Genomic DNA, 10,857 nt, shown 5'->3' with positions numbered 1-10,857 from the left:
TTTGGCAGACGCTTTTATCCAAAGCAACTTACAGAGCCCTTATTACAGGGACAATCCCCCTGGAGCAACCTGGAGTTAAGTGCCTTGCTCAAGGTTTGGCCTATATATTTTTCAATCACTATTTTTCGAATCACTTCAGTAGACATTGATTAAACCACTTGAGTCTTTTGGATTACCTCTATGCTGCCTTTATGTATTTTTTGGATCTTGAAAGTTTGGTCCCCATTCACTTGTGTCAAATCTCCATTAAAATATCTTTGAATGTGTTCCGCAGAGGAAAGAAAGTCATATGAGTTTGAGATGAGATAAGGGTGAGTACTTTAAATTAAGAGAAAATATGGGTTAACTATTCCTTTAAAACTGCCCTCCTGTTACATTTAAAATTTGTTCTTAAATCTGTAAGGAATACTTTTTTGTAGAAAGTATATTGGCTGTAAAAATAGACCCACTCCCAAGGCCTTCACAAAAGCACTATTAAATTCTGTGTGTAGTCTTATGCTGCATTTAAAGCAAGATTTAAGGTTTCATTGGGACAATGAAGTTCTTGTGTGCAAAGTCTTCTCAGGACATGCAAAACAGGTGTCAAGGAATCGGTACCATCAGTTGCATGGGCTGCTTTGAAAAGGGCAGGCAGGTAAAATAAAAGTCAGCATAACAGAATGAGTTCATTTTTCAGACCACAAACATTTCCAGATACATTTTGTTTCTATTTCCATTTTTTTTCTTCATAAAGGGATAGACATTCAGTCATCATTTACTCACCCTCATGTTGACCGAAATCCATTTGACTTTTTCTCTTCTGTGAAACAGAAAAGGAGATGTTACGCAGAAAGACTCACCGTTCACTTTCATTGAATGGAAAAAAGATGCAATGAAAGTTAATGGTGAATGAGACTAAAATACTGCCTTCTCATTATGTGTTCAGTGGAGAAAAGAAAATCATAAGGGTTTAGAACAACACGATGGAGTGTATATGATTAAATGAGAAATGCTTTTCACTGGATGAACTATTTTATACATTTGTTGTATGTGTAAAATTATAATTATGCAAACAACTTGTGCATTCAATAGAGAAATGTAGATTTATTGTAGATTTAAATCTTCTAATTGATCTACAGTTGCACAACAGTAATGATTCAACATTAGTAAGTCACAATGTAGAATATGGAGCTCTGTGCACTGGCAAAGCATCTTAGACTCTCCTCTCTAAACAGAGTGCATGCTGGGACACAGAGATAGCATTGTCACCCCGACAACAGGTTACTGCCTTAATTTCCACAAGTCTGTGTGGATTGCTAATGAGATCCCCGAGGTCTGATATGTGAGGGGAGAGAATGGAGGTGCACAGGGATCAGCTGGCTGTCAGGGAGGTCTCCAGAGAAGTACAAACCTGAGAGAAGCATAAAAAAAGAACCAAGTTTTTCCACTAAACAAACTGTGCACAAGGGGAAATTACATAAATCCATATGAGACTGATCTAAACTGACATGGCTGGATTGAGGATTCTATGAAGAATAAGCTAAAAAAAAGTGTATGTGAAGAGAGAGTGAGAGAGAAAGAGAGAGAGAGAAAGAGAGAGATGGTAGATGGAGGAGGCAGGGGTATGGACAATGACCTGAGGGATTACTGGCCCAAGGGAATGAGTTGCCAGGATTCTCTAGCACACAAACACTCTGTTGTGCTTCATGTAGTTGCATCACTGTCTCCTCGTAGACAAGAATATTGAAAAGGGATAATGATCAACACATTTTTATCATGTCTGTTTTTTTTCCCTTCAAAATAGGGCCCAGGCCCAATATGATCTGTACATCCCTTCTTCTGCTGCATCTATATATTTGTGTGGTGTATGATAGGGGTTGTGACAGAATAGGCCTTTATTGTTTAGTTTTCCAACAAATCAAGTCTCTGAATTATTTTTTTTATATTATCCAGATAAGTCATGGCAAATCATATCTGAAAACTTGGTATATAAACAGCTTAAATGGACAGTTCACCCAAAAATGTAATCATTTACTCACCCCCATGCCATCCCAGATGTGTATGACTTTCTTTCTTCTGCTGAACACAAACAAAGATTTTTAGAAAAATATCTCAGCTCTGTAGGTTCTTACAATGCACAAAAGCAAATAAAAGTTATCCACAAGACTCCAGTGGTAAATCCTATATGTTTAGAAGTGATATGATAGGTGTGGGTGAGAAACATCAATATTTAAGTCCTTTTTTAATTGCATTGGATCTATAGAGCTGAAATATTCTTCTAAAACCTTTTGTTTGTGCTCAACAGAAGAAAGTCATACAATCTGGGATGGCATGATGGTGAGTAAATTATGAGATAATTGGGGGAGGGGACTTTCCGCTTATGTAGATTGCAATGTGTAATCATGTACTGTAAACACTGTAAATTATAGTGCACAGTTTAAGAAGAGACAACAACTTCATCCATCATGACCTTCTAAAAGGTATAACCTACAAGGTTAGCAACTAGCAACACAATGCATAAAGTGGCGGTCACATTGACATGCTATGGGCGGCACAATGGCAAGCAGACCAGGTGACGTTTTATTGAATGGATGTCGAGGAGGAGATGCTTTGTTGTAAAAGTGTAGAAGATCTCTAATAACATCTCCCCCTTTGGAGGGCAAATCTTGAGACAAATGTGTCTCCTCTAGATAGCGCGTGGCGGCCCAGGCAGCCGAATCCGTTATTCATCTCCATTCAAAACCCTGCAGGATTTGTTTTTGTCTTATTGAAGCCATTTCTACACTAAATCATATCATCATATAAATATGTTATTTACTATGATTGCTACCTGTCATATAAATGTAAACCCGTCCCAGCAATCTATACAAATTTGTATTAAAATGCTTTATCCAGTAATCACAAACGACTGTTGATCATGACCAGCGCTGAAAAAACTTAACAGGTAGCATGTGATATAACCGTCCGGTTCAGCAGCTGTCTAGACAATAATTTACACCTGAATATTGATACTGATAAACTTTGATAGCTATTCAATTGAAAATACCCGGTGAAGAGTTCATATGGGATAATTATTAATTTGTTTAATTGTACATGACCAAATAGAGACAACATCCGGGCTACAAGCCCCGCCCACTATGAGATGCCCGTTTCAGTCTAGCATTACCCGCGATTATTCGATTCTATTATCTCATACTCCCCGGTGAGCACATCATCCACGCAGGGCATCAGGCTGTGAATGAGAACTTGAGACAAGCAGTTGCCTAATTTACCTTCATCTTGTCATTTAGTTACGGTTTCGCTGTGGTAAGACATTGCGTTAAGATCATTTTTCGTTTTGTGACCTATTTTGTAGCTAGTGTTTTGTGTGTGTGTGTGTGTGTGTGTTTGTGTGATATATATATATATATATATATATATATATCGTACTATGCCTAATGTCTACATTTTGTAAAGTTAATTTGTTTCGAGCATGAGTCAAATGAAGGAACGTGTGATAATGAATCGTGCTTGCATCAGGTCTACTCTCGTCATGCATTCATACACGCTGAAATTATATTAAATATTTGTAGAACAAACTACACGAGAAAGCCGTATGTCTGATTCCTGGAAGAAATGCCATAGGAAATGACCGAGCGTTAGACTTGACTATAAACATTGACGGTTGCATAAGTAATATTGTTGATTATCTTGTCTTTTTATGTCAAAAACCTTCAGACCAAATCGAGTTCAGTAAGATTTTATTCTCTGTTGATAGCATAATGACCAGAGAATGAAAGCTGCTAATCCAATTAGACCCAAGCTGTTTATGCAACAAAGTGGAAGATTATTTAAAACACATTGTGCATGTGTAAAAGCTTCTGTTGATATATTTGGTTGAAAGAAATGTGGATTTTTTGTTTTGTCATGATGTGGATTTACGAATGCAGATGTTCAATTTAATATAAGTTCATAGTAATCAGCCATCATCCAGATACCTAAGGTCAGAGGATTTGACAAAGCCGATGATAGTGAATGCCAACCCGCTCAATGTTTGCCTGTAGTATTACTGTTACACAAGTGGTGACGAGTTCTTTTTCAGGTTTCCTTAAAATCACCCTTTATATATAGGGACTGATTTCAGCAGAATCCTAAAAAAATGTAGGCCTAAATTATAAGACTGTACAAAAGATTAAGATACTTTCTTTCAAATTTAGAAACATGTCTATCCTGAAGATACATGCCCGTGAGATCTTTGATTCAAGGGGCAACCCCACTGTTGAGGTGGACCTCTACACAGAGAAAGGTGATTTTTTTCCCCTTGACTTATCTTCAGTGGGAACACGAAATGATTGATTACTCATAAATGAAAATGGTTTAGCGTGCTTGCATTTCAAGCAAAATTAAAACTCATCTAGTTTCTAATGTGTAATTTTAATTCTGGGCATATCCATTCACCTCTTCATCTTCTGATTTAATAACAGGCCTGTTTCGAGCTGCTGTCCCTAGTGGAGCATCTACTGGAATATATGAGGCTTTGGAGCTAAGAGACAATGATAAGTCACGTTACCTGGGCAAAGGTGAAACACTTTACTTTTAGTCGTATTTCATCTGGTCTGACAGGATTGACTGGTACAGGGTTAATTGTTTTGGTAAAAAATAGACTGTGGTCGGACTGTGCTACATTTTATTAAAGGTATAGTCCACCCAAAAATGAGAATTCTCTCATTATTTACTCACCCTCACACCATCCTAGATGTGTATGACTTTCTTTCTTCTACTAAACGCAAACAAGAAATTTTAGAAGAATTATATACATTACAATTATTCATTTATCCAAAGCGACTTAGAAAAGAGGAAAATGTAAGCGAATCATCTTAAGGAGACAGTGGTATGAAAAGTGTAATCCGTAAGATTCCAGTGGATAAATCCATATCTTCAGAAGCTAGCAGATAGGTGTGGGTGAGAAACAGATAAATATTTAAGTCCTTTTTTAACATCAGTCTTCACTTTCACATTCTTTTGTTTTTGACCATTCACATTCTTCGTGCATATCGCCACCTACTGGTGAGGGAGGAGAATTTATAGTAAAAAAAGATCAAGGGTTGTTCACCCAAAAATGTAAATTCTTTAATCATTTACTCACCCACATGCCATCCCAGATGTGTAATATTTTTAGAAGAATATCGCAGCTTTGTAGGTTCATACAATGCAAGTTAATGTTGATTAGGCCTTTTGAAGCTCCAAAAAGAAGTCAGCATAAACACAATCTATCAGACTCTAGTTGTTTAATCAATGTATTCTGAAGCGATCAAGTTGTTTTTGAGTGAAAATAGACTAAAAATAAAACTCATTTTTCACTGTATATCTTGACTACAGTCTCCTTTGCGATCATTATTTCAAGCTCTGTGGGGAATTGTCCCTTCAAATATTGATATGTTTCTCACCAACACCTATCATATTGCTGCCTTAATATGCTTTTTGGAGCTTAGAAATCTTGGTCACCTTTCACTTGCATGTTAAAAAATGAATTTGTTTTCAGCAGCAGAAATTAAGTCATACACATCTGGGATAGCATGAGGGTGAGTAAATGATGAGAGAATTAAAATTTTTGGGTGAATCATACCTTTAATTTGCAGATTAATGGACCGTTTCTCTTCTCACCTCTATCTTTCTCTATTAGATTGTAAAAGATGACTTATTAAATATACTGGTTAAATACTGGGTTCCGCCTTGTGTTAACAGGTGAAAAAGATGCATTGCTCTGACAGATGCATTGAATTGTTTTTTTTTTATTTGGATTTTCATGACATGCTCAAGCCAGTGCTTAGTTCTGTGAACAAATAGTTAAAATTAAGAAATGCTTTTTGAGCATGCTATTCACAACAATTCATATAATGCAAATAATGTAATCTTTGGTGTGGTATGGCAATATTTTTTAATGCACAGTGTTTGCATGGTAAGTCTTTTTATTATCCGAATGTTTCTGACTAATGTTTTAAATTCTGACAAATATTGATCAATAGCTTTGTGGTTCAGCTTAACCAGGATGGAAAATGTAGAGATGTGCACGCCTCTGATTGCAGCACCATTCAATCCCAAAGTGACACCACAGTTTTGTTTGAAGAGAAATAACAGTTATGTGGTGTTTTCTCTTGTGTTGTTCAAATCTGTCTTTATGTGTTATCAAGGTGTGTCAAAGGCAGTTGAGCATGTGAACCAAACTATTGCACCTGCACTGATCAGCCAGGTGAGAGTATTTTAAAACTACAGTAAACAAATGGAAGAATTGGAGTATGTAAGTTTGGAAGGTGATCTTTCCCTTTCTTTTGCTTTGCCATATAGGGAATTCCTGTAGTTGAGCAAGAGAAGATTGACCAGTTCATGCTGGAATTGGATGGAACTGACAACAAGTGTAATTCATAATATTTGCATGTTTACACTTTTGACAATAGGAAAGGGCTTGGTCTTATCATTTGAATGGTTTTCTCTATACGGTTGATCTCCGTTCTTCAATTCTCCATTCAAAGTTTTTTACACTCCTGAAATCAGTTTATTTTCTCAGTTAAGCTACATTTGATTAAGATGTATGTAATAATGTGCGCAAGCTGTAAAACCTGATTTTAGGATCTCAGTGTATGTGCCACTGCTAACATTAGTAGTGCATCTAGAATTAGTCAATAAAGGCTTTTGTTTGTTTTATTCATTAGCTAAATTTGGTGCCAATGCCATCCTGGGTGTATCCCTGGCTGTGTGCAAGGCAGGAGCTGCAGAGAAAGGTGTTCCTTTGTATCGTCACATTGCTGACCTTGCTGGAAACCCAGAGGTCATCCTTCCTGTACCAGTGAGTAACAGAGCACTCCTGTATTTAGAAATGTACAAAAAGAAAAAGTGTGACAAAGGTCAGGCACTTACTTTGTCATTCAGTTTTTCCCATAGGATTTTGTGAGACTGTAGTGGGTGGACCTCGGACCCTCTAGGGTGTTCCTGGGACATGCTCCCCCGTAAGAAAATAGTTTACATTTTAAAGTTAAATGCATCTATCTGGTGCACTTTGAGAGCAAAATTAAGATGCTAGATCTATGAAGAACTTGTGCTTTTGTAAACAATTTTGTGCTATAGTAATAATTTAATCATAAACACTCGTTGTATAGGTATGAATGGTGATGACACGTTAAAAAAAAGTCTAACAAAGCATAAACAAGAGTTTAACGCATTTCACAAATGGTCAAAACACAAAACTAGTGTAATTAATGGGAAACACTGGTCATTTTATTGTGTGTTTTAAATTTTATTTGGTATTTAATTTGACTAGCTTTATCGTCATGAAAAATGTAATATGTCTTCAAAGTGACACTCTTTGCTCTTTCGCCATTTATTTATTACCAATAAACATGTTGTGCACACACATTATTGGACAAAATATTGTTAAATTACCAATTTTCTTTTTTTCTTTAAAGGCCTTTAATGTGATCAATGGTGGCTCACATGCAGGCAATAAGTTGGCCATGCAAGAATTTATGATCCTACCTGTTGGGGCCAATAGTTTTAAGGAGGCCATGCGCATTGGTGCAGAGGTGTACCACAATCTGAAGAATGTTATTAAGGAAAAGTATGGCAAGGATGCTACCAATGTCGGGGATGAGGGAGGATTTGCACCCAACATCTTGGAGAATAAAGAAGGTATTAAACATCTGAAACCTATTGGTTGAGACTTAAACTGAGATAACTTAAAATCAACTACTATTTATTTTTATTTTTTTCATGTATGTTTATGACAAAAGCCCTAGAGCTGCTTAAGAGTGCTATCTGTAAAGCTGGTTACACAGATGAGATTGTGATTGGCATGGATGTGGCCGCGTCTGAGTTCTACCGTGATGGAAAGTATGACTTGGACTTCAAGTCTCCTGATGACCCCAATCGGTATATCAGCCCTGATGAACTTGCTGACCTCTACAAGAGTTTTGTTCAAGACTACCCAGGTATCCATATGTTAGTTGCTCTCTTCATTAAATATGTCACTGATTTTTTTTCTTTCTGATATTATAATAACATGCTGTGAGCTCAAATGTTTGAGTATTTTATGAACATGCGCCCCTTTTTTTTTTTTTTTGGTCCTCTGACACTACTTCAGTGGTGTCTATCGAGGACCCCTTTGATCAGGATGACTGGGAGGCCTGGACCAATTTCACCAACAGCACAGACATCCAGGTGGTGGGAGATGATCTCACAGTCACCAACCCTAAACGTATTGCTAATGCAGTGGAGAACAAGGCTTGCAACTGCTTGTTGCTCAAAGTCAACCAGATTGGTAGTGTTACAGAATCTCTGCAGGCGTGAGTTCAAAATCCTGTTCACACATTTAGATATTTACTGAGCCAAGGGTGCATAATAAGTTCAAGGTAGTCCAAATAAACTAAAGATAAATATATATAGGGAACGCTCTTAAGTAGTTTTAACTGTCAACTATTTATTGCATGCCATCCCATAGATGTAAGTTGGCACAATCCAGTGGCTGGGGTGTGATGGTGAGTCATCGCTCAGGGGAAACAGAAGACACGTTCATTGCTGACCTGGTTGTGGGACTTTGCACTGGACAGGTACAATGCTGCAATCTTCATTAAGATTTTTCATAAATGTATTTAGTTTATATTAAGGTTGTTCACTCTAGATGAATGTTATCTACTCATGTTAAATATTTTGACTTTTACTTACCTGTTCTTATTCAGATTAAAACAGGAGCACCATGCCGCTCTGAGCGCTTAGCCAAATACAACCAGATCCTCAGGTATGTTTCTATGAGAATTCACATATTTTGACCAGATATAAATAAGCATATTGTATCTTCATTCTTCTGCACACCTCTTTATAAACATGTATTAAAAAAATCTGAATTGTTAATGGCTTGCTTTCTCGATGCACAGAATTGAAGAGGAACTGGGGGATAAAGCTCGCTTTGCTGGGAAGAACTTCAGAAATCCACTGAAGTGAAATTACAATATACGTACAGTCCTATACACCGTTAGAACCAAATCACTTAACCGCCTAAGTACAGTAACTATACTTGTATTTCAGTTCAAGATGTGGCAATGGCACAAAGCAGTATGTGACAAAAGATACATTTTAAGTCAATGTCAGAAACGATGAAGAACAAGTTTACAGAAACAAAAATTACTGTATAATCTTATTTATACAAATATTTATTTGGAACATTGTTACATGTACTTATCTATTAAAAAAAAATCTTTACCATGACAAGTGAGTAGCATTATTATTCAAATCATCTCTTGTTTGACCGTTTCAGGGATTCAGGTAAATACCCCACATATCTTGTGGTCAAATGTCTAAAATATGTCAAAATTTGAAATAAGCATTCATTTTGTTTTGCTTTCATCAAGAAGCACTTAGGTGGAAATTTCCATCTCTCATAGTGAATAAAACCTGATGAACTGTTTTATTAGGGGCCAAGCACAGAAGGTGCATAGGCACCCATTGTACCCATTCCATTCTTATTGCTTTTAATTCTTCCTCTGGCTGGCAGTCCCACAAACCGTTTGGAGGACAGTTATGAAATTTGGCACAGTGATAAGGGTGGGTATGACTAGCCCACACACAAAATTTGGGGTCTTTAGGACAAATTCTATAGCACCAGCACCAGTTAAAAATTCACTTTTTGTTTGTGCATAACTTTTGACCCATTTGGTCTTGAAACAAAATTCTATTTGCTTTTGGTTACTCTCATGGATTATGGTGTAAATCGTGTGGATTCCTAAGGCCATGAGGATTTTAACGTTGCTTTTATGATATCGGCTGAATCAGATTTGGCATCATGTCCTGAGGGTACCTAAGCAGTTTGGGGATAACACCACATAGTGGTCAAGATGCTTAGTCAATTTAAGCATTTAAATTGAGAGACATTTGAACATTTAAAAGAAAAAAGGAAAAAAAAGTGCTTTTGAAGGAATGTGCTCTTTTAATTTAAGTTTTAGTTGCAGTTTGCATTCCAGGGCACTAATCTTCCCTATCTCCTGCTTACCTTAAAAAAGTTGGGCCAAAGAAATCAGTTGAAACATCCTTCAGCCATGCCAACTGAGCGGCATAGTGTGTAAATCAATGGCCCTCTACACCAAGGGATCTTTATTATTGGGTGATGTCAGCTAAAGTGGCAACTTTATGGTAAATCATCTAGAAAAGCATTAATGTCAATGCAGATTTTCCAGACTGCTCTTTGTTATTTCATTTAGGTCTCTTATATAATTTTATGTTGGCAACAAGTAACAAAAAGCAACTTTCTAAACCCAAGAGCTGTTTAAATGACAAATGCCCCCCTCTTTGTTATCATGGCTGTGTTCAGGAAAAATGTTCCAGTGAATCAGAAAGTGGAAGACATAGATGGAGTCTGGATAACTTTTATGTTGCCATTGTGGTTTTTGGAGCTTCAGAGTTTTGGTCACCATTCAATCACATTGTATGGACCTACAGAGCTGAAATATGCTTATAAAAATATTTTTGTTCTGCAGAAGAAATCATACACATCTAGGATGGCATTGGGTAAATGATGAGGGATCCTTTTAAAGGTGCAGTTTGCATGCCAGGGGCACCAATTTTAAGTTTTTTTTCCCCCATCCAGCCTCTTAAATGATTTGCCCTTCCTCACAAATAGCACCACCATCAGCAATTTTTTTTTTTTTTACAATATAGCTCGAGGTCATGGCATAATGTTCTGAAATGCTTAAATAGTGCTTGACCTCTTAATTGCTGCTTTCAGCTATATTTACTCTATTACCTTAGAATTGTATTATTAATTATATCAATCAGAATCAACTGTTCTCCTGGGGAGGCTGTAGAGAGACATGTAGACGTTCAAGCAGACAAGGCTGCGTTTAAAACGTCTAGCCT

At 36.9% G+C, this 10,857-nt stretch overlaps 1 protein-coding gene across 2 annotated transcripts; it reads left to right on the top strand.

Annotated features, from left to right (window-relative positions):
• The first annotated feature begins 3,146 nt into the window (after window positions 1–3,146).
• LOC127646197 (alpha-enolase-like) lies at window positions 3,147–9,207 on the top strand. Of its 2 annotated transcripts, none has more exons than XR_007970896.1 (12): window positions 3,147–3,285; window positions 4,176–4,264; window positions 4,443–4,538; window positions 6,150–6,208; window positions 6,304–6,373; window positions 6,669–6,802; window positions 7,419–7,641; window positions 7,743–7,940; window positions 8,093–8,269; window positions 8,450–8,558; window positions 8,688–8,746; window positions 8,883–8,954. XR_007970896.1 is itself a non-coding variant. In XM_052129693.1 (12 exons), exons 2-12 carry the CDS (start codon window positions 4,180–4,182, stop codon window positions 8,947–8,949), a joined length of 1,302 nt encoding a protein of 433 aa, XP_051985653.1. In that variant the 5' UTR covers window positions 3,147–3,285; window positions 4,176–4,179; the 3' UTR covers window positions 8,950–9,207. The 2 variants fall into 2 exon arrangements, 1 of the variants encoding a protein (XP_051985653.1); XM_052129693.1 differs by having other exon boundaries at window positions 8,093–8,294; window positions 8,883–9,207.
• The last annotated feature ends 1,650 nt before the right edge of the window (window positions 9,208–10,857 follow it).

This window comes from Xyrauchen texanus, chromosome 7 (genome assembly GCF_025860055.1).
Source record: "Xyrauchen texanus isolate HMW12.3.18 chromosome 7, RBS_HiC_50CHRs, whole genome shotgun sequence".
Taxonomy (NCBI): Eukaryota; Metazoa; Chordata; class Actinopteri; order Cypriniformes; family Catostomidae; genus Xyrauchen; species Xyrauchen texanus.
Note: the sequence above shows the minus strand (reverse complement) of the source record. Positions and strands in the feature narration are given on the sequence as shown.

Excerpts from the sequence above, each read along its gene's own strand:
- LOC127646197 (XM_052129693.1), top strand. The coding sequence starts at position 4,180 with ATGTCTATCCTGAAGATACATGCCCGTGAGATCTTTGATTCAAGGGGC. Across the intron at positions 6,803-7,418 it reads AGGTCATCCTTCCTGTACCA|GCCTTTAATGTGATCAATGG; the intron begins GTGAGTAACAGA and ends TTTTCTTTAAAG. Across the intron at positions 8,559-8,687 it reads TGGGACTTTGCACTGGACAG|ATTAAAACAGGAGCACCATG; the intron begins GTACAATGCTGC and ends GTTCTTATTCAG.